The 23,943-nt window shown below is 42.1% G+C and overlaps 1 protein-coding gene across 2 annotated transcripts in view; it reads left to right on the forward strand.

Moving 5' to 3' along the window:
- col27a1b (collagen, type XXVII, alpha 1b) overlaps positions 1-23,943 on the forward strand; it is a 126,158-nt gene that overhangs the window by 90,847 nt on the left and 11,368 nt on the right. For both annotated transcript variants that reach the window (XM_036144091.1, XM_036144092.1), the window contains 18 exons: positions 3,254-3,307; positions 4,259-4,315; positions 4,420-4,473; positions 4,585-4,638; positions 4,741-4,794; positions 4,914-4,967; positions 5,848-5,955; positions 6,044-6,151; positions 6,919-7,026; positions 7,118-7,171; positions 10,307-10,369; positions 10,533-10,586; positions 10,689-10,724; positions 11,232-11,249; positions 11,362-11,397; positions 15,246-15,272; positions 15,351-15,416; positions 15,524-15,692. In XM_036144091.1, the coding sequence (XP_035999984.1) occupies positions 3,254-3,307; positions 4,259-4,315; positions 4,420-4,473; positions 4,585-4,638; positions 4,741-4,794; positions 4,914-4,967; positions 5,848-5,955; positions 6,044-6,151; positions 6,919-7,026; positions 7,118-7,171; positions 10,307-10,369; positions 10,533-10,586; positions 10,689-10,724; positions 11,232-11,249; positions 11,362-11,397; positions 15,246-15,272; positions 15,351-15,416; positions 15,524-15,692 (1,174 nt within the window). The remainder of the gene's footprint in view (positions 1-3,253; positions 3,308-4,258; positions 4,316-4,419; positions 4,474-4,584; positions 4,639-4,740; positions 4,795-4,913; positions 4,968-5,847; positions 5,956-6,043; positions 6,152-6,918; positions 7,027-7,117; positions 7,172-10,306; positions 10,370-10,532; positions 10,587-10,688; positions 10,725-11,231; positions 11,250-11,361; positions 11,398-15,245; positions 15,273-15,350; positions 15,417-15,523; positions 15,693-23,943) is intronic.

Raw genomic sequence — 23,943 nt, forward strand, 5'->3', positions numbered from 1 at the left:
AAACAGGGCTGAAAAAAAAAACTGGAGTTTCATTTTTAACTTCACCCAAAAACAAAAAACTCTGAAATACTTGGATATGTGAGCGCTGACGTGATAATTACAATCCAAACCCGAGTGAGCGTCTGCACAGCGATCATCACTTTGAAGCCTCCAAATATAAGCTGTCATTACTGCGGTCGATCGGCCACAAGCCAAAGCAGCAGGTGTGTTTGCCTGGAGCTATATTATGAGTCCTGGGAGGCTAGTGCGAGTGGATAGAAGACGAGTGATGAGGATCTGCAACAGGGAGCACACCACCTATTACAGTCAGCTACCCACACATGTTTACTTTGAGAACAACATCATGTGTAGTGCAGCAGGGCCAACCTCGCTTTCTCTCATGTAGGGCCCAATGAACTTAATTATATAAAACACCCAGCAAAGAACCACGGCATCTCAATCCGATCACATCTGTGTGCTGCTCCATGCTAAGGACCATATGCTAAGCTACGAAAAATAGCATTGCTCTTCAAATCCCCCCCCCCCTAGAATACAAATTCCAAACAATGTACCAAATCCACACATAGCACAATATGTCATAGATGTTATTAGTTTTACCTTTCCACAGTCACGACTTGGTCATTCGGCGCATCTTCTGGATGGCCACGATGGTCCTCATGAACAGAATCCCAGTCTGAAGAGTTCTCACCTCATTCTGGAGATCCAGCTGTAGGTTCAGGTTCATATTGAATACCTGCTGCTCCCGCAAAATATTCCGGCTTTCTTTTGTATTCAACAAAGGCTTTCTATTCCATGCTTACTTGTTATAACAACTGGAAAGTAGTGATGTCCTTGTTTCTTCAATGTTGTGTTGTAGCTCGCCGTGGCTCGCTATAGGTCAGGCAGCTCCGCTCACCAAAATAAGCCTAATTCGGCAGTTATTGACAAAAACGCTAAGAAAAAGAGAAATCAGTCCCTTGAATGTTTTGTGGAAGTGCCTCCCTAAATTATATCGCAGCTATGTCAATATTTGCAGATTTGATTTGATTTCTGCTTTAAGTTGAGCTTCAGTCAGCTGAGTTTGACATTTGGTTGTTATTTATATTCTGTTTGAAGAATTGTGTATGCTATTCCGATTCATGAATTGAACAGAAAGCAAGATTAAGGTCAGATAAAGACATATTTAATCAATTTATTTAAAACAAATCTCAAATTTTAGATACATAATTAAAATGGTAAGAAACATAAAACAGTTTAGTAGAGAGTTTTTCAGAAAAAGTCTTGTTTGCGAGCAAGTAATCACCTCTTTTTTAAAGGAAGCAGCTAAGTGTTTTTCTGTAAGACTTGTAGGTGTCATGATAACTTATTCTGTGAAGGTATCCTGCTAGGTGGCAGAATTTCATTACAGCTCCTGACTATTTCACTCCTGCTGAGCATGAAGCAGCCATCTACCACAGCTTGTCATTTATGCAGTTGATCTCAGGCATTTTGAAGTGTATTAATTTTTTATAGCTTTAGCAATACCTAAATTGGATAAAAGCTCATAGCGCCATGATTCTAACTGAAATTATTACATAATTGGTTAATCAGTGTAATAATAGCGTTTAAAAATATTCAGCATTGTGAAATAACTCTCAGCCCAAAATGTACAGGATGCTTGTTTCTAAGGACATTTGAGAGGCTGTAAAACTGCCATTTTTAAGATAAAAATTTCTTTGTTTACTAGATTCCAATGCTCTGCTTTACCAGTCTTTGTTCAAGAAATGCATTGGCAAAAATACCCTGAGGCAATTTAATCAGCTGTGACTGACAGCTGGACTTCTTAAGCTTCCATTATATCAACTAAGACAATGCATTTCTTAGAAGTGCTTTCTGGAGCAGATCCCAGTCCTGAAAATCCATACTAGTGGTCAGATTTGTTTACAAGTTTCTTGTGTTCTCAATTATTAACCTTTTGGGTGTTGGTCAAACCAAATTAACAGCTTCCATTTATCTGAAGCACGTAAACAAGGGGATGTGTAGCTTCTTTTCTGTGGTTACTGGCTTATTTGAGAAAAAAAGGAGAGAACATTAGTTTTACAAAGGTTTCCTTATGTAGCACATAGCGGTACAGAAATACAAGAAGTGCTAAGTATTTAAAATGGCACATTATTGAAACTGGATCAGCTAGATGTGTGGATCTCTGAATCGAAGAAGACCCAAAATCATTTTGGAAAATATATTAGTTTTATAGCTTAGAGACTAAATCTGATATATAAATGATCTGCCGCTAATGGATCTGACTGATCTATATGTGGTATTGTCAAGAGGAAGAAAAAAACACCAGAACCAAACATGCCAATAAGTCAAAGGTAGCTATTATAGCAACTTTGGCTACAATTCCATTACTTGGAATAAATGGAAAAGACAGCCTTGGGCTCTTTCAGAGGAACACCACCAAGCCAATGGTTTAGCTATGTGGATGACATGTGGGTCAAAATCCAGGCAAAAGAAGTAGAAGCTTTCACCAAATGCATCAACTTAGTGAACAACAACATCTATTTTACCAGAGAGATTTCACTGTCTCTTTCTCCTGCATTGTTTACATTTCAATTGTTTACTTTTTAATCACTGCTGCACTTTATATTGTAATTTACAAGCTGTATGCAACGAAATGTCATTCTGTATGCACTCTGTACATACAAAATGACAAATAAAGTTGTCTAAGTCTAAGTCAGAGAGGATGACAACGAACACAAGCTACCTTTTCTGGACTGCTTGGTGAGCATGGAAAGAGATGGAAACATTGACGTGTACAGAAAACGTACTCACACAGACCAAGATCTTCTTTTTGATACTCACCACCCACTGGAACACAAACTTTCTGTCATCAGAACCTTACACCATCGAGCCAAACATGTACTTGGTGCATGGATATTTCACTAGGCCGACATTTCAGTCTTAAAAATCCTTTTTTCTTAGCCGATAGGTTAATGTAATCCCATTTTCACTTTATCATCAAAATTAACTGAAATAAACATTTTGTTTGTGCAACTTTGTATGTAATAAATCTAATTAATATGCAGGTTTCTGTTTTTTCTACAAAACACATGAAAGACGTCAAATTTTCAATGATACTCTAATGAAATGAGATGCATCTGCAGATATTTCCCGATGAATTAGGAAAGTTGATCAACATGTGTGTGATATATGCTGAATGACACTATGCAGTGAAGTGAAAAGCTGGAAGTTCTGTTTGTGTGAAAGCATGTGCTCCGTTGTTTTGCTTCGGTAGGGTTACGTGGGACCACCGGGACCCCATGGACGGCCTGGACCAAAAGGTGAAAAGGTATATCATCTATTATCAGCTACCTGCAGTCTGATTGTTTTATGAGCTTTCTGCACGACCACTTGTTTGAGGCGCTGGGGCCAGAGCTCTCTTCCTAAGTAGCGCTTTCTTGGTCTGTCTTGGTGTCATTGCCTATCCCCTAAGTTCCCCCTAATTTAATCTGTGATATGAACCCGGACAAATGCAATTAACTCAGCACAGTCGAATGTGTATAATTAGCCAAGCACCTGGACTTCTGCTCATAATTTTGTAGATATTAGCCACATAATTTGTGTTTATTTGACAGAAGCACTGTGTAAAATGTGTATACACTGTGCACCAGAGTTTAGTGATACACTCATTTGCATTTTTTTAGTCCCAGGGCAGAAGCCATCTGGATGCGGTTATTTGTTGTTTTCTCGTTGCCAGTATCCTCAATATAATTGCTGTGCCTGCGCTCTAATTAATGCAGAATCATGCTATCACCCAGGCCATTTTAGAATTTATGATTGTCAATTTAGTGCCAGGTAATTCTGGCACTGAAACTACAACGTCAATACAGATCTAAATTACAGTTGAAGGTGCAGCTTATTGTTTTTCATCTATGCAGTTGTCAGTTGTCTTTGCCCCCCCTGGCCCTAACCATTTATCCTTCTTATAGATTCATTGTTGGGTTCTTTGTTCATTTATTTCATTCCCAGTGCAGCATGTTACAGTTTGAATTATACACACATCCATAGCTATTGTTAAATGAATGTCATGAAACCCGCCCCCCGGAGCAAGCTAGCTTCATTTGTGTGAAATAGGATCATTGTGTGTAATGGCTTGTGAAAATGATTTTCCATTCTCTTAAAGAGAGCGCTCTGTGTGTGTGTGTTTTTAAGGAGCATGTAAAACAGGCATTACTTCGGTTCAGATCGTTGGATTTAAGAGTTATACGCCTTTGAGTGAGGTCGTTTGTTTCTTGCTCAGGGTGAACAGGGAGATGACAGCAAGACAGAGGGCCTTCCAGGTCCCCAAGGTGACAGAGTGAGTCTCTAAGCTGCACAAGATTTTTTTTTTTTTTTTTTTGGTGCCATATGTTAGCGGCACTCTGCAGGGTTGAACTATTTATTGTTTTCATCTGAATTCAGGGTCCTTCTGGAGACAGAGGAGAGCGGGGAGAGCCAGGTGACCCAGGGCACATAGTAAGTAGGCATAAGGCAACAAGAATATCCCCAAAATACATGCAGCAAGTTGTTTTTTTACACTATTGAGTTAAATACTGGTAAAAATGAGATAAAAACATCTTTTTTTAGGGTCAAATAGGCATAAATGGGCCAAGAGGTGAAGCTGGTGCCCCAGGCCTTCCTGTAGGTATCCACTGTCTAGCATTCTGCCAATTGCAAACCAATGTACAGTAGACCAATTATACATGGAAAGTCCAACAATCTTTATATTAATGATCATTTCAGGGACAGCTTAGTCTAAAGGGACAACCAGGGCTGAAAGGATCCAAAGGCGATCAGGTAAGGACATAAAAAAAAATAAGTTTATAGAATACTGTGTTGAGAAAGTGACATTCTTTGGACAATTTCATATTTACATGTTTACCACAAATTTAGAAGATGGCTTATTTTTTCTTCAGGGTCCAAAAGGAAAACCAGGGGTGGCAGGTGCATCTGGGAACAGAGGACCACCAGTGAGTTGGATGGACAGTAGGACAGAAGAGTATTCAACGTTTATGACCCGCTGTATATGCGGTTCAACTCCTCTGATAGACAAATGTGTTCTGGAAAATAAAGGAGATACATTAAACTGGTTGTACTTTGTTGACCCTCCTATTGATTTAATTTCCTCATTTATGAGCACGCCACATCTCATCTTGTCATCATGTCGACTCTACGTTGCACAAGTTCTCCAATTCTGCCGGACTGTGAGAACTTGTCCACATCCTTATTCAGGTTGTGCCGCAGATTTTCTAGTAGATGTAGTTCCAGACACTGGTTGGGTCTGTCCAATACTCTTCTGGTAAAGCTGGTTTTATTTTGATTTTAATGTATGTTTGACACTTAAATGACGCTAGAAAAGGAAGTCTCTCTTCATCTTCAGGTTTCTAGCAGTCTTCTGAGTGCTGTTGGTCAAAACTGACTGGTTTTTAAATCTATTCATAATTTGACATTACAAAAACTAAACTGGACTTCAGATGAACCTTGGAGTGAAGTTACCCTGCAACATCTTGCGGATGCAACTGAGTTAATGTGAGAAACACTAACTCAGTTGAACTAGTTCCCGTTATTTAGACTGAAAATAACTTCTGGCACATTTATTTTCAATAAGACTGAGAGTAACTGATCAAAAGGTGCATTTGACCAAACCTTTTATTTGAATTGTACAGGATATTTTTTCATGGCCTCCTTTTGTTTTTTAAATCACAAAAATCTTGCTTTCCAACATGGGTGTGTATACTTTTTACATCTGCCATCTTTTTTTTTTTTTTTTTTTTTTTTTTGTCAAAGAGTGCTTTAACATGTCAGACATCAACTTTGGCATTAGGATTTATTTTGTTTTTTTGTCCTCAGGGTCCACCGGGGCCATCTGGCCCACATGGGGTCCTGGGCAGGGAGGGACCAGAGGGCCCAGCTGGAATGGATGCCTTACCCGGTAAAGATGGAAGCAAAGGAGTCAAGGTGAACCCACTGTCTGTGGAACATATTTCAGTGTGAGAGAAAACCCCACTTTGGTTCTTATTGCTGACTATTTGTGCTCTGAGTTCAGGGGCATCAAGGAGAAGATGGAGAAGCTGGTTTACCTGGAAGAACTGGGTTGCAGGGCGGAAAGGGGCTGACAGGACTTCCAGGAAGCCAGGGCTCCTTTGGTTTAAAGGTATGAAACCTGGGTGAACCATTTGCAAAGCGTCTTCTTCGTTTTAGCTGCTTATGCTAAAAAAAAAGGTTAAATTGTAGCACAAGAACTTTTCTAATTAGGAATGCAGGCAAATGTATTACCGTTGACAGTAATAACTGCCAACAAGCTTTAATCTGTTGGAACAGCCTCCCGTAGCGCCTCTGCGTTTATGTAACTTTTGCAACCTCTTTATGTTACTTTTTTATTATGCCTGACAATTTCAAGTCTTTATAGCCTCACTTACAATACCCCCATTCAAGGCAGTAATCAGTGTTGGCAATATTTATTTGCATAGCCTAGCCAGTGTTATATAAAATGCAAAATTCATGATGTTTGACAAACACAGAGAAGCTGCATTTATTAGTTCTGCAGCAATAAACAGTTTCCCCCCCCTCGCCAAACTCCTAGGATAGGAAGTTAAATTCTGTTTAGGTCATATTTTGGAAGGGTGTTGGATTTATTGGAGTTGAAGCTTTAATTACTGTTTTATTCCTATATGTCGAGATATATTTTAAGAAGGCACCCGCATTATGTTGTGAAACGTAGCTTGAAAGGTTGCATTTTCAGCGGTAATGCTTTTGTGTTGGTCAGGGGCCACATTAAATACAGTTAGTCGTAAAGTGTGAGAGGAGATCTGTAAAACTATGAGCTTGTTGTAGTAGTGCTAACTTCCTCTGGTTTGTCATCATAAATGTGCAAAGGTTGTGGCGCAGTTGCAAAGGAAGATGCTTGTGTGTGTGTTTCAGGGGGAGAGGGGTCTGCCAGGCCAGGTGGGTCCAGCGGGGAAGAGGGGTCCTGTAGGTGTGATGGGATTCCCAGGAACCCCAGGAGACCTGGGAACTAAAGGCCAACCAGTTAGCAGAGATTTCTTTCTAATAAGCAAAGTTTCTTTACATGAGACTAATCTTTGGTTTTCTAGTGACTGCTGTTTTTTGTCTTTGTCAGGGGGATAGTGGTGACCAGGGTTTCCCAGGAGTACTGGGCATGTTTGGACCAAAGGTAAATTTCGATTCATCACTCATGTTTTACACTTCAGAACATCAGACTGGAGGTTAGGCTTGGCATTTATCAGTATAATGACCTAAAATGATGTCCAGATTTAGCTAAAGTACCTTTGCTAAGAATAAATAACTTAAATTCCTTAAGACTTTACCAAAAATTGTGTTTGAGAGGCCTAGGCATGAAAGCTGCAAAGTGAAACTGCATAATGCCCCCCGAGTAGCCTCTAATCAGCTGCAAGTCTGCTTTATTTTCACCAGTGTTGCACTATATATCAGAACCAGCTGATAAAACCGCATGGATCTTATTACTTTAAGTCGTTAATTTAAAACCTGATCAGAGTGACGCCAAACATTTCACTTGAAATTGAGCTCTTTGCGAAATAAGTATTTATGATGCTCAGTAGTTATTATAACTCTGAAGCTGTTGGTAACGATAAAAACTGTAAAATGGGATTAAAGTCCAGATGCACTAAAAAGGCTCTAAGGTGATGTTTATTAATTTTTGTAAAAACAGGTGATATATTAGGGCTGCACGATTTTAGAATACTCCTGGAGATGTGTCTGACTGACATATTTTCATGTGTTTCATGTGTTTTTTTTAAGAATTTTTATATATTTTGGGGCCCTCTGGGCCTGTATAGGGCCATAAGCAGTTACAAAGATTGGTTTTCTCTAACATGATTTGGTTTCCCTTTGTTTGTTCTGATTCTGCTGAGCCATAGAGCTTCAGCTGAGACACAGTTGACCATGATACATTATCAAACTGAAGAACTGTCCACCACCAAGTCACTAAGACTGGCTCTGCTAAATATAAGGTCATTGTCAGCAGAAGGATTTCTGCTTCATGACTCCATTACTGAATATAATATTGATGTTGTGTTTCTAACTGAAACGTGGTTGAATGACAATAACAAATCCTGTACTAATTGAATCAGAGCCTCCTAACTACATTTTTTGAATGAAAGTAGAAAGCATAAGAAGGGCGGAGGGGTTGCTACAATATTTTATGATTTCTCCTTGGAAAATTTGACTTGTTTGAACAAAAGGCCATAAACAAACACTGACACTAACTATTTACAAAATTATGAAAAAATTTTCAATGACTTTAATGAGATGATACACATTACGATGTCACCAGGTGACTCTGAACCCACCCATGCACTGAGCAGATGCTTAGAACAAAGCAATGCATGGATGCGGCAAAACGTTTGCCAGCTGAACAGACAACTGTAGCTGATCCAGAAAACTGCTGCTCTCATTCTCACTAAAACTAGGAAGATAGAGCACATCACCCCAGTTCTAAAGTCCTTAGACTGGTTCCCTGTAGCTCAGAGAATAGACTTTAAAATACTTCTTCTTAGTTTATAAATCACTGAAGGACTTAGCACCAAAATACATTAAATACCTGTTGTTATTGTTGTCAACCCTTCAGACCACTCAGATCTTCTGCTTCTGGTCTACTCTGCATTCCCAGAGTTAGAACCAAACATGGAGAAGCAGCATTTAGTTCCTATGCAGCGCAAATCTGGAACAAACTTCAAGAAAACTGCAAATCAGCCGAAACACTGAGTTCCTTTGAATCAAGACTGAAAACCCGTCTGTTTAGAGATGCTTTCGGCCCATTATAATTGGACCATTGGCCAACATATCGATGTGTATTGAAGTCTTCACCTGATACAATTTAATGTTTGTTACTGGTCTCACAAACAGTGACTGTTTCGATGTGTTTATGATTTTATGTTTTGATAATTTAAAGCATTTTGAACCGCCTTGCAGATGAAACATGCTATATAAATAAACTTGACTTGACTCATGAGCACATTTAGGGCAATTAGAACTTCATTGTCAGGTAAAGCTATGCTAACAGAGGACCTGAAGCCAATTATGTATTTGAATTTACCTTAATCTCTGGATGACACAAATCTTTAACTGGGGTAGTCTGAGCAAAAATTACAAATAAATAAATGGTATCGATGTTTCTTCCTGATAATTGTAATAAAAATGTGTTCTTATCAAAATCAGTCTCAATTCAATTCAATAAAATTTTATCTTTATAATGGCGATTCATGATACATGTCATCTCAAGGCACTTTACAATGTCAAATTCAATTAAATCCTACAGATTGGTGAAAAAGTTTCTTCTCCAAGGAAACCCAGCAGGTTGCATGGAGTCTTGACAAGCAGCATTCTCTCCACCTGAAAGAGGAGTGAATGAGCCAAAGGGCTGCATTGTGAATTGCTTTGCAGCAATCCCTTATACTGAGCAAGTATGAAGTGACAGTGGAAAGGAAAACTCCCCTTTAACGGGAAGGAAAAACCTCCAGCAGAACAAGACTCAGTGAGAACGGTCATCTGCCTCGACCGACTGGGGGTTAAAGAAGACAGAGCAGAGACACAAAAATGAGACAAAAAAATCCCAGAAGCACACATTGATCCAGGAATCTCTTCTACACTGTATGGTAATAGCGGTAAAAGATGAAATAACAACAAACAATGCAAATTGGAGAACAGTAGGAGAACTCAGCAGAGTGAGAAAAATAGAACCTGATGTCCTCCAGCGTCCTAAGCCTATAGCAGCATAACTACAGAGATAGCTCAGGGTAGCCTAAGACACTCTAAATATAAGCTTTGTCAAAAGCAAAAGTATTAAGCATAGTCTTAAAAGCAGACTTAATCTGAACAGAAAAATACTTCTATTTTCTAAGGAGTTGATTACATCAAATTAGGTGTGAATTTATTTAAAATCCAAACACAATTTGACATTTCATTCAATAATGCAGAAGTTATGTGTGCTCATGTATGTACATGCTAGATAAACATCTATTCTATTCAAAATATTTCTTCATGACTAAGACACAGCATTCTCATTCACTGTCCAAGACAATCAAAAATATATATTTTAATTTACAGTTACACTAACCTTTGAAGTATTTCTACGTAGATAAAATTAGGATTGTTACCCATAATAAACTCTGTGCTCAGTTTAATCTAACCGATCCTAGCTTCCCTTTATTGGCTCCCTTAAAAACTCAAAAATGCACTTTGCTCCACAAAGCTTTCTTATTGCTTCACACATGGTCTGTTCTTTGTCTTGCATCTTTTTTTGCACTGAGATTTGTTGATGTGCTTCCAGGGCCCCCCAGGGGACACTGGCCCTGCAGGAATACAGGGACCGAAAGGGCCGCGAGGATTAATAGTAAGACGATAATAAATATCAGTTTGCCAACTCGGTGCAGTATTTCAGCCAACTCCTGGGCACTGAGCTCTCCCAAACAGCACATTTGGCATGAAAAATAAGTGTGGCCTCATCAGAAGCTTCATCACGTGTCCTTAGTCACTTACATGCCTCTGCTTTTCAGGGTGCTGTGGGAGCCTTGGGTCCCCTTGGCATCATTGGGCCCAGCGGTCATCCAGTATGTACCTCATCTCTCATCCTGTGTGCCAGGCTTTATGTGACTCCTCTCTGCTTTTCTGGCAGTGATGGACTGATCGTCTGTCTGCTTTCTCTTCATCAGGGACCCCAGGGTGACAAAGGAAGTCGCGGGGAGACGGTGCGTGGCGCTGTTTTGATGAATCCCTGTCTGTCTGTAGTGTGAGCACAGAATAGGATACTTAGCAAGGAGACAGCACACCACTCAGTCTGCTCCTGCCCCTCTAGCACTTTTCATTTCCTATTGTGTTCCACTGTTTGTTGTTACACTCACGGTGACACTTAGCTGCTGTGGAAATCCTGTCAGTGTGATAAATGTTGGCTGCTTGCATGTCTCAGAGTTTTTAAAGAGGTGTGCTGTGCGCTCGCACGCAGCATAATTTACAGCCGCTCTCTGCGAACGCCCACATTCATGTTCGGGTCTGCAGTGTGAAAATTTGATTTGCTTTGGGTAAACATTTTTTTAAGTATGCGCTGGCAACAGGCAAAATGGACATTTCAACAAGACAATTCACCAGATAAAGATGTTAGTTTGCTGCAAAAGGAATTTAGATTAATGCTAAATAATAAAGCTTTTCTGCCTTTATTCATACCTTCATAACTAATTAATTGTCTTTTACCCGCTTAGGGGTCACAAGGGCCAAATGTAAGTAATTTCTAACATCTATATAAGAGCAAAATTCTTACATTGTTTTTAAATAAAATGTAAATGTTATATAACGTTTGTATTTTTATTTCATTCATTATATTTTTTTTAGGGATCTCCTGGTCCTCGAGGACCACCTGGGCCACCAGTGAGTTTTCCTTTTGGTATCTTTAACATATAAAAATTACATCATTTACTTCTGCGCTCATTATATTCTAAAAATCGTTTTCGGTTTGCTTAAATACCCTCCCTTGCGAAATTATTCATACCTCTTTTTTTTTTTCCAACATTTGGCACACAAAGGAAAATCTGAACATTTTAGCACCTCTTTGTGTTCAACTCCATTCTTACCTCTGAATAAAATCCAATGTAACACCAGTCAAAACAGAAAATAACTGGTGTTACACTGGATTTTATATGCCAGATTATTAGAGTCCACCTGTATGAAATTTGATCTCAGTATAAAAAAAAAACAGCTGTTCGGGGCAAAGATATGACCTTTATGGAAGGCAAAAAAAAATAGGTCCCATTTAAAATTCCCCATGTAAAGGGCACATTCAACATGTTGCAGGAGGTGCTCTTGTCAGATAAGACCAGAACGGAACCTTTTGGGTATCAACAGACAGCTGCGTGGTGCAAAACTATCGCTGCTCTATTCTGCTCACTGATGTCTAGGGGCTCTCTTCATAAGAGACGGTGGGTATGTGTTGCAGCTCGTCTGCAACAATCTAAAGTGTGTCATCACAAAGTGCTGCTGCGCTCCCTCTCCCCAGGCCTTGTTGTGTGGTGAACTTGTTCTGCGACTGTCTGTCACACACTGTTTGGTTTCCTCGGTGCGTTTGATGTATTTTTAAGAAGCAGCGCAGTGCATTTCACTTCAGACCGCACAGAGGAAGGCGGTAAGGGGTTGTCTGCATTATATATTTCTTTTTCTCTTGTTTTTGTGGTCAGCAAGGGAGCACAGTCCTGCATCCAATCAGACTGAGCTTGAGCTATTTTGCTAAATTCAGTTCCAGTCCTCGAGGTCTGGTGGCCTACAAGATTTATATGTGTCTCTGCTTCAACACACCTGAGTCAAATAATCAGATCATTAGCAGGACTCTGGAGGGCTTGACTACATACTGACGAGGTAAATCAGCCATTTGATTCAGGTGTGTTGGATCAGGGACACATTTAAAAGTTTCAGGACACCGGCCCCTCGAGGAGCCCTGATCTAAACTGTTCCATTGTAGCTCTGGCTGTATGTTTAAGGTTGTTCTCCCACTGGTAAATGAATCTCCATGCCAGACTTAAGTCTTTAGTAGCCTGGATTCTCCCAGGGTTGCCCTGCTGAGGTAAAGCGCCCCGCATCACGATGCAGCCACCACGGTTTATCATTATAATAGTGTTTTTAGGGAGGTGTCCTCGTGTCTTGGTTTTCCACATCGTATTTTACACACAGGCTGAAAAGATTCATTGATATGGATTTTATTTCAAAAGTGCCACAATGTAAAAAATAAGCATTAATAGGAAATTTCACCACTAGGTGAGCTGTTGAGTTCTGTCTGTAGCCCGTCACCTTATATGCATTTAATATGCAGCAAAACAGCATCATCTTTCACAGGAACATCTCTAGTGAAGAAATAAGTAACTCCTAACTTTTTAATGCTGTTAGCAAGTGAAGTATTTGATCCGCTGGACGTGCTCCCCGCCATTTTGCTCCTATGTTGCGCTGGTTTGACGGCAGCATTTTACGGGCAGGGAGCAGCTAAGCCCTGACTGGCAGCTGTTCACATGGACGGATTGGCTTTGTAAATGAAAGAGTGGCATACAACAAGAGATGATGTGTGACGTCACACCTTTAGTTCCTCACATCACAATTTAGTTTTGTTCTATCTAAAATAATGACATTTTGCTTAGCACCCCTTTAAAGATTTAGTGGATAGTTTTTCCAGAAATGTTGGGAAGAAACGTCCATCACTTTTTGAATATCTTCGCATCTGCAAGACCATCCTACCTGCTCTTCCGCTCCGCAGAGAGATCGCGTGAAAGAATCTCCCACATACACTCCGGTCTTCAATTCAATTAAATTTTATTTATTGATTTATTTAACGATTTATTTAACATATTTATTGATTGATAAATAAAATTGAATTGAATTGAAGACCAGAGTGATACATGTCAATTGCCTGTTGGAGTAACTCTTTTTAAAGAATTTGAAATTCTTCCCTTTGTGGATAAAACGCTGAGTACAGGGAGCTGATGGACCGCTTTGTGGCATGGTGTGGAAGCACTCATCTCATCCTGAACGTGAACAAAACAAAGGAGATGATTGTAGATTTCAGGAAAAAAAATAACAAGTCCTACACTATTATCATCGTGGGAGAAAAAGTGGAGGTGGTGAAGGAGTATAAATACCTCATAGTTTACCTGGACCACAGACTGGACTGAAGACACAGGGACAGAGCAGACTGGACTTCCTGAGGAAGCTTAGTTCCTTCAGGGTTTGCAGCTAGGTGCTGCAGATCTTCTATAAGTCTGTTATAGAGACCGTGATCTCCTCTGCCACCAGAGGTTGACGTAAGCAGCATCAGAACAATTGACCTAAAGAAGCTCAACCAGTTTATAAAGAATGCTGGCTCTGTTCTGTGGACCCTTTTAGAACCAACGGAAATGACTACAAAGAAGGATTTTTCATATAATAAAGAACATTACAGACAACCATGAGCATCCTCTTCATCGGACTGTTAAACAACAACAGAGTGCCTTCAGTCAGAGGCTTCTTCAGATCTGTTGTAAGACAGACCGCTACAGAAGATCCTTCCTGCCTGCAGCTACCACCATCTACAACAATTAATTGAAGAAACTCCATAACATGAGTTACACCAGCATTTAATTTCCCTTTGGATTAATAAAGTATTTTTGAATTGAATTATACTTGCAACATTGACAGATTCTTCCACTTGAGATGTGATTTTTTTGTAGTTCCTCTACAGTTATTTTGGCCGTTTTTTTGTTGTTTTTTTAATAATGCCCCTCAAGTCCAGTCTGTCAGTTTACATTGATGGCTAAAGTTGTATATGTTTTCAGTGGCGCCATACTTCTGAAAGAAGTTGCATGCACATAATTTTAAGCAGGGGTACCAAAGAAAAGCAGGTGAATACAGATTCTCAGTTTTCACATTTTTATTGGTAGAAAACATACAAACCTTTTTTTCCAGCTTCATAATTAAAGTTGCAGGTCAGATGGTCTATCACATAAAACCCCAATTAGTTTATTGGGATCCAAGTTGTGGTTTTAACATGGCAGAAGTTGCTCAAGGGTGGGGAATAGTTGTTCCAAGGCACGCCTAATGTTGCAAATACTAGAAAAACATACAGTATTTATGAATGAGTACATCTGTTTTGGATGCAGACTTCGAAAGTTTTATCAATAATTCAAAACCTAATGGCAAAACATATAAAGAGAGGAAAAAGTGAACCAAAAAAATCCCTGTTTGTGCCACTTGAAATAGAGTCTGACCCTGTTTTGGTCAATATGGAGTGATCTCACAAATTTGTCTAATACCCTGATCCTAAGATTAGATTTCATTTTTAATTGTGTAGGGAAACAGTGCATTTCTAGAGACATTTTTGGTGGAAAACGATGAGAGGACAAAAATGCACGGGCTGAACTATAAACATGTGCTATTTGGAGCAGATAATCATTCCATTCAGGCCTGCTTTTGTTCCTTTGTGATCTGAACAGCTACAGTATGTTATAGCAGGCCAATCTTTTAATCTGCAATTATGAATAATTTCTTCTCAACTCATGCATCATTTCCTGCGCATCATTAATTTGATTTTGCTTATCTGCATATTTAGTGAGAGTAGAACGCCACAACCACCAGATTTTAGATTTTAATTTTTTTTTAAAGGACGCTTGAGCACCCGCAGCGAGAGAAGCCAAGAAAATAAAAAAAGCAGATAAGAGTGGAGATTGCTGTATTAATCCCTCTTTTCTTTTGCTGGTTTGAAGGGCCTTCCAAGTTCTGAGCTTTTACAAGTAAGTTTGTTCCTTCTCACATCATCATTTGAGGCATTATGTTGACAAAATACAAACTAAGGTGTCTTCCGACTGCAGGGAAATGAAGCCCTCGGTGCTGCTTTGGATGTTATCATGGATTCACGCACTCTTCCACAGCAAGAGGTCAGTTTTGAGGGAAACTGAAAGCCGCATGTTGACATGATCTTTCTCACTTTATGCACCGCAGAACGTTTGACTTTAAACTGTGCAAATACTCGCATTAACAACAGAATTATCAAAGCATGGAAATGCCCATGTTAGACCAAGGCACAGAGATCTTGAAGACACTTCAGCACCTCAGCACGCTGATCCACAGCCTGAGGAACCCGCTGGGAACCCGACACAACCCGGCTCGAACCTGCCTAGACCTGTATAACTGTGAGCAGCAGATGTACGACGGTGAGGAGCCGTTTACCTGGACGCATTGTTTTCTATTTTATTCTATAGTCAGTGCTATGCCATAAGCTGGTTGAATATGCTTATTATTATTATTAATTATAATTTGGTATTATAATTTAAATAATAAATCATTCAACTCAAAATTTCGCTATAACAAATATAGTTCAAATGGTGGTGATGTTAGCTATAAGCTTATAAGTATTTATACCACTAATGCATTAGTTAACTTTCTGTTATGAACTCATTTATGCTGGAATAAATGATCAGGTCGGACTGTTAACCGACCAGGTTTATCCAGCAGGCTGTGAGAACCCCAATGTAACTGCAATTAGAGTTTAAATCCTTATTCCTTATCACCATCCAATGATATTGTCTCTGTATTAATGTCAGATGTTAACTCCAAAGGAGGTTAGCTCTGATTTCTGAATACCCAGGCAACTGTGAATTGGACTGAACACAAAACAATGTCTATTCCGCAGTGGTTGGTTTTATTGAACCAAAAGCAATTCCCTGTTACAGTAATTCTCTGATTCAAACAACTTTGGAATTCTTACTCATTACTAAACTAAAACATGCAAAATATATATGTGGAAATAAAGAACAAAACAAAAATAAACAATGGATTAAAATGAGCGGTTAGCAGATCTTAACTTAACTCAAAGTTGTTTAACACCGCCCTCGAAACATCGGCATTTCACGTATCAGCATTGACAGACAGAACAGCTTCGGGAATCTCACTGGACGCTTTGATGTCTTACACAAAGCTAGTTCAGCTAAGCTACCTACAGTCCAGATACACGTGACCCTCCCAAGATGGCTGCTACGATGACGTATGAGGGGAGGTCCTAATAACGTAACCACGCTTACGCTGATGGGACAATGCCTCGTTTCGAGAGGGGGGGGGCTAACTAGGAGTTTAAAGCAAAGCCCGCGACTTGAGCTCGGACAAAGAAATTAAACTGATAAGGAGCGAAAAGAGAGAGAGGGGGGAAGCAGGGAAGAAGATGAAAAGAGATAAATCGGTAACCCACGGCGGGGTTCTTGATGGATCACAAATCAACACAGCAAATCAATTGTAAAATGTATGCACATACAAAGAAAATGTTCATCAAAATAACTCCAACTTCGTCGTGGAATAAAAGCATTAACCAACACCTACAAAGTTCTACCGCCTGCCCAGGCACTTCTAAACACCCTGTTGGTGAGACAGAAATGAAAGGGGAAAAACCCCGTTACTTTGAGTTGCCTCGGGGCTGGTCCGGAACGCTCCGAGTGTGGCTTTCTGGACGCGCTTCGACGAGCGCAGTTGTCCACAGGCTGCAGCGGGACGGGGAAGAAGCTGCTTCGTTTCTTCCTCCGGGTTCAACAGTCGCTTTGTTGGCCAGACAAAAGCGGGGTCCTCTTCGATCAGTGGGAGATGCGGCGTCTCTCAGTCTTTTGATCAGAGGGAATTTAAAAGTACTTATTTAAGTCGACCTCCTGTTATAAAGCAGGGAATAACCGTTGCGTCGAGAAATCTCGGTCCAGCGAGCAATCGAACACGTGGCGTGGGAATCAGCTGTGCGTGTCTTCTCGGGTTGGCTAAAAGCCAGGGAAGAAGGAAGCTCATCGTGTGTGATCGGCTTTTATAGCCATCACTATAGCAACCTTATCTTGATCGGCGGCCATTTTGCCGTGTTGCGTGATGGGAGTTGGTGGCCATTTTGACCACATTGCATCATGGGTAACGCAGTCCGTTACGTCCCGAATTGATGCCGTTTCCTTGATCGGCGGCCATTTTGCCGTGTTGCGTGATGGGAGTTGGTGGCCATTTTGACCACATGAGTTGGTGGCCATTTTGACCACATTGCATCATGGGTAACGTAGTCCGTTACCGCTTTCTGTCACGTCTGAACTGGCACAACATACCCCCCTTTAGCTTTGAAGAGTGGGATGCTGGTCACAGTCTTTAAAGCTACAACCAAGTCCATTCTGGCGTGACGAAAAGTCCGTTGTGCATGAGTGGAACAACCTAATAGTCTTTCTAGTAGTCCATTGGGATTCATGCAGTTCAGTTCATCATCCAAGAGGAGGAAAAACGAAGCATTCATTGTGCCTGGGTCAGTGACCTAGCCTGGGCAGGACTAAGCTATAGCTAGTCATTTCTATTGGCTAATAAGGCAACAATAAAGTAATAAAAAAAAAAGAAATGCAAACTTCACAATCACCATCGTCAATACATTCATTGGTCATCAGGTTTGAACTTTGAACCAAAGAAAGGAGAGAGGGAAAAGGGGAAAGGAAAGAGACAGCGGTTCGTAGTCTAATCAGCTTATGGCCTTCAAGGAGCTGGTGCTACGAACCTGGGAGCGACAAAGGTGAGGGCGTCAATCCCTGGTTTGCAACTGTTTGATCTGCTTGTATGCTGCATACGCCATCGCAGTAGTGATGGCCCATCCAAATACAAGGAGAACCACAATAATGGTCATAATGTGAGTGTCGGTCGACTCTGTAGCTCTGGGGAAGCGAAGCAGAGGGACCGAGCTCAACTCTGATGGAGTGAGACTGAATTTAATCAGCTGGGTGCCTGCGAGTAAAAGCTGTCTTTCAATGCCGACATCAATGCTGAAATTGTATCCCTTAAAGACATCTATTATTTCAATCTCTGAGTCATATTTATCAACGTCAAGGTGATGCAGAACCATGTTTCCAATGTGGACTGGAGCACCTTGAGGTGGGGAACAGAAAATGGTTTGGTTGGGCAGTTTTAGTCTAGTAACTGTGTCATGCTGCTCGTAGGATAACAGGGCTTCTGCCTCTGGGGTGCTAACGAGCCAGCGGTTACCTGCCCGCTCAATTTTGGTTTCCACACCTGCATCTTTAAGGGTCATTCTAGCCTGACAGTTTTGTTCAGGAGATTCATTAGACCACACAGGTAATTGGTAACGTCTCTGATAAATGGGTTGCTTGGGCATACCCAGTGGATGTCTTTGGTTTTGGTACACAAATCCAAATTAGTGACTAAATAAAGTTTGGGGTCAGCATCATGATAGGCCAATATTGAGGGAGTTTGTAGGTGTACGTGGGTCTCACCTTGCCAAAAACCGACATTCAATACTGATTCAAACCTATACACATTAGCTCTTTCAATGATGGGAAGGTTTAGCATAAATCCTATCTCCAAGTTGTCAGGATTTACAAATATTGGAATTGCACTACCTAGGCTGTACGCCAGGTGTGTTTGTGGTGGTTGCAGTGTTTCACTAGAGGCAGATTTGAGAACCTTTTCAACCAAATCTACTGGTACCAGGTACGGAGGAATCCGTCCTTCAGCAAGGCTATTTATGGATGAACTAACCTCTCGAGTGAGGTCCTGCATTAAATCTCTAACAACCTGAGTATACATCATGTCATTCTTTACCACTTCTGTGAGCGTTTCCAAAGCAATGCATGGTGTTATGGCTGAGTGTGAAATTATGGACGTGAAGTTATGTATGGACACTTGCTTTATTAGTGCATGTTTAAAGTGTCCTGATTGAACATGCACTTGTCCTATTTAATGCTATGCATTGTTCTCTTCGGCGGGGGCGGAGTTAGGCTCCGTTCCCTGTGAGGAGAGTTTGGTAGACGATTTAATTTGGTTCGCATGAACCCATTTGTACTCTGGACTTTGCACGCTGGCTTCTAGGTTCTTTCGAGGCCACGCGAAAGTCGTTCGGAGACGGTCTTTTAAGTCAGTGACGCACTGGTGTGCCGTGTAGACGGTTGTCACACTGACGTCTTCGGGCTGGTAGATGAGATTCAGGGGAAGTGTCCTTTGCCTTCCTGTCATCATCTGGAAAAGTGTCATCCCTGTGGAGCATGGTGAGGTAGAGCGGATTAGCATTAGGACCAGGGGAAGCTTTGTATCCCAGTTCCTACCATGGCTGCTGGCATGTTCCTTTGACATGCTGACCACGGTGCAGTTCATTCGCTCCACCTGTCCGGATGACTGTGGGCGGTAGGTGATGTGGAATTTAACTTCCACGCTCAACATGTCAGAAAGCACGGTCAAGATGTTTGACGTGAAATGCGTTCCTCTGTCCGAGTCGATGGACAGGGGAAGGCCCCACCGGCTGAAAACGTGATTTAGCAGCAGGGCTGCTGTGGTGACAGCGGTGTCTTTCGGTGCCGGCAAACATTCGACCCATTCTGTGAAACTGCCTGTTATTGTCAAAAGATATTTGTTATCTCTTAACGATTCGGGGACTGGACCGATCCAGTCAGTCTGCAAATGTGACCACGGAAATATAACCCCCCTTCGCTGAAGCAGGGCTCGGTCTGGCGGTCGTGTGGGTTGTAACTGGCTGCAGGTTAAGCAGCCTTGTACACACTCCTGGGTGTCCTGGGCCGTTGAAGGCCGGGACGTCACCTGTTGGGGAGTTTTCAGATTAGCTTTGCAGCTTCTGTGTCCTCCTACTGGTGAGTCATGGACGTGTGTCAGTGTGATCCCAAGTTCGTTTGAATCTTTGGGCTGAATGGGCTGAAACTCATAAAACAGCTCCTTAAGTGCTGTTTCCTCTGTTTCAGTGGTCAGTGCATCAGCTTTTTCCAGCTGTTGCATAATTTCTGTTTCGAAACCAGGGTAGGGCTCAGTGGGTGAGTCCCAATTCTCTGGTTGATTTGGTGCTGGTTCTGTTGGGTTGGTTGCTATCGCATACACCAACAGATTTCCTTCAGCTTCAAGCGTTGCACCACAAATGGATCCAGCAGGCCGAGCTTCATGTCGCCTGATTTGGATCATGCTGGAAGGAAAGGTAAACACGGTGTCTGGAGAGTCCTGTCTGCCAGTCAAGAATAAGGGCAGGTCTCCGATGACGGGAATGCTCAACTCAAAGTCGTGGAAAGAGCTTTCGATGAGCACCCCAAGAGGTTTCTTCGCCACCACTTGGATCGGCATGCGAGTTGGATTCTCCACTAAAAGGTAAGCTGAGCGGTTGTTCAGCTCAAGCAGGGGTGTGTCAGAGGATTTGGAAATCGGCTCTGTGGAAGGCAGAAATGGTGCTAAAAGTTCTTTGGGCTCCTCGGAGCATGTCACCTGGTTGATAGGGACGGACAGTCCACTTCCAGAAGTGAGGGGCTTGGGAGTCCCCACTTGGGCCCAAAGATGACCATGATAGCAGTCAATGAGTGGGGCTAACCTGTTCAACAGGTCCTGACCCACAAGAAAAGGTTCTGTGTCCAAAGTACATATGTAGATGGGGTGCACCAGGGTCATGTCACGGAAAGTGATGTCTAACCACGCCCGTTTGGTGATGCATGACTGATCCTGAGTGTAGCTGGTGATGCCCACGTCACAGGTCTCCACCTGGAACGGTTTCCCAAGAGACACCATAGCTCTGGTCACCTCATCAAACAAATCTGAGCACATTAGACTGATCTCGGAACCCGTGTCTAAAAGAGCATTTGCAGTTACACATCCTCCGATAACTGTCGAGCAGTATAAGCGGTGTGCATTTTCATGATGGTTTAGCTCACCTAGAAACCTTAGAAAAGGGGCTTTCTGATCACCTGCTGATGGGATCTTAGAAGGTTGTTGGTGATTTTTCGGTTGGTCCCCCCCCTTAATCAGATAAACTCTGTTAGAAGGGGAAGCCTGCTCCACGCCTAGTCATGCTGGCTGGGGTTTTGGGCCTGGCTTACCTGGAGGGTCGGCAGGATTGGGTGATGGCTGGGACGGCTGCGGCGCGATCTGATGCACTGTTTCGGCTAGCAACCTGCGAAAAGTCTCCTCTATCTCCTTTCTCATTGACTCCTCCATGCGCAGGTTCCAGCCTTTGTTGTCATGTGTGCTTTTCGACCTATCTGACCTGTCAGTTTGCTTACCGCCTCGGGCTGGATCCGGCCTGTGCCATTTTTGAAACCTCTCACCTTCCATGCTGCCATGCTGACCTCTCCTATCCTGGGAAGCTTCCTTCTGCTGCGGCTCAAAACCATGTTGCTTCTTAGGGCCAAATCTAGTTTTAGGTTTGAAGGGAGGCATCTCATGTCCCTCCAGACCTAAACTCTTTTCTGGTTCGGCGTGAATCTGCAGAACCTTTTTATCACTATCGGCTCCTTTGTTGGGCCGGACACGTGTTTCCCATGCCACCTGCGCGTATTTCCTGATTTCCTGCATGGTAAGTTTCTTGGTTCTACAATGCATGGTAACCTCATAACGCACGCCTTCATGAAGATTATGGAGGAACAAAGATTTGAAAGTGTGGTCTTCCTCCAAGCCGGGAGCATTTCGTCCCTGAAAGTAAGCAGCCCGCAAGCGACGGTAGTACTCTTTTGGTGCTTCAGTTCTCTTTTGCTGAATTGCAAAAGCTCCAAGAGTGGCCGAAGCTGGGTCTGTAAACGCCGAATATTCTTCTCTTAAAGCCTGACAAAGAGCTGAATAACGGTCACGTGTAGCTGGAGGGAGGCTTTCTATGAAAACATGGACACTTCTGGACGTGGTTTTCCAGATAAGCTTCAACTTTTCTCGAGCTGAGGGGCTATATAAGTCTAGCAGACAGCGCTCTACCTCTCTGAGATAGTCATCAATGGTGGATTCTGTATTGCTAGGATCAAAACGCTCTATGTCTCGGGCCAGGGACTCAAGTTGACGCATCCGCAGTCCCTGTTCAGGGATCGGAGCTGGTCCATCTGAGTCCTCTCCTGACGACTCTTGCCTGTGGTAACCACGGTGGGAGGGAGGCTCCAGTTCTGACCACCTACCTGGCATCGGCGGCCGTTCGTGGGACGCAGGGGGACCCCCCCTGTCATGAACTCTTGTCTGTGGACGCAGTTCAGAGGAGTGGGGTTCACCTGTGTTCCAGGAACGGTGCTCTCGTCGCCCTGGTGGGGGGAAAAGATCATAGCGGACCGTGTCAGGGGTCAGGTGGGAAGCAGGTGTTTTCCCATGATTTACATCATGTGGATCAGTCCTGATTGCCACCCTAAGTTGTTTAGGCATTTCTTTCCGTATCACACTGCTATATCTGTCCTGACCTTCGCTTACCCTTCGCTCAGAAGGTGTCTGAGGGCCCAGTTCATCCAATGTCCTCCAGGTGTGATCTCCATGTTTTCCTTTGGAGTTCTCACACTCAGATCCTTCTGTCTGCAAGCTAATGTGATCCTCCTCTCGCTCCTCTGTGAGATGACAGCTGCCCTGAACACTTCTCTGTTCTAGCTCCCTAACTCTTTCCTCAGCTGCGATCCGCATCTCAACCTCTCTGTTACGCAGATTGGTCTCTAGCGTTAACCTTCGGTGGTATAACGCAGTTAATTCACCCAAAACATCTGCTACCAATCTATGTTTAGGTTTGCTCTGGACCTCCTCCACCAATTCCTGAATTCTCCTCTCACAGTCTTCTATGCTAAACTGATTCAGACGGGTTTGTTCGTCCGGTGTCATTTTAAGCAGTGAGCTATTGACATCCTGGGCCTCCATTCCAATGGAATGGTTTGGACCTTCAGCTCCTTCAGACCTAAACACTGAGGAATCTTCACTATCCATTCTGTGTCAGCTATGGATAACAACACAACAAGTAACAACACTGTAGTTTAGCTCAGCGCTAAACAACAGACAACAAATAACAACGCTGTATTCTAGCTTAGCACTAGGTAACAACGCATACACTTAAGTTTAGCTCAGCGCTAAACAACAACTGCTAACAACAACTGTTAAGTGGCTTCACTTTAACTGTTAACAGCAAACACGCACTATGACTGGCACTTAACTGCAGTAAGTGGGTTCAAATACGTGCGTTTAATTAGGCTGCACAGGGGAAAATCAACCCTGCGACTTACAACTCCTTAGTTTTAGGAACGGTTAATATGCTTGTTTAACTTTGAGAATATTAACTTTGAGTGACATGGACCACTAACCTTTCGGCCAGTAATTAATGATAAAGCTGTGGCTTTGTTTGTGATGTAAGTTATTTCAGAACAGGTGCTCTACACATGTGTGGAAAATAGCAAAGTGTTTTGGAGCTTCAGAGGTGGCAAAGAATGACAGTTAAAAACCGCTAAATTGCAACCTTAGTTTCAAAATCACAGCTCAATTTTGACCACTTATGATGAGCAGAAGGGGATAAGGGAGGAAAGAAAAGAAAAAAAATGAATAAAATAAAATTAAAAAGACAAAGGGGCGTAACCGTAAGGTAAGTTTAAAGAAACTGACTTTCAAAACTGTCCCTCCGGGACACTGAGCGATCTAAGCTGTCTTTAAAACCGTGACTGCAACTACCTATCCTGGCCACCAGAT

Source organism: Fundulus heteroclitus, chromosome 12, assembly GCF_011125445.2.
Source record: "Fundulus heteroclitus isolate FHET01 chromosome 12, MU-UCD_Fhet_4.1, whole genome shotgun sequence".
Taxonomy (NCBI): Eukaryota; Metazoa; Chordata; class Actinopteri; order Cyprinodontiformes; family Fundulidae; genus Fundulus; species Fundulus heteroclitus.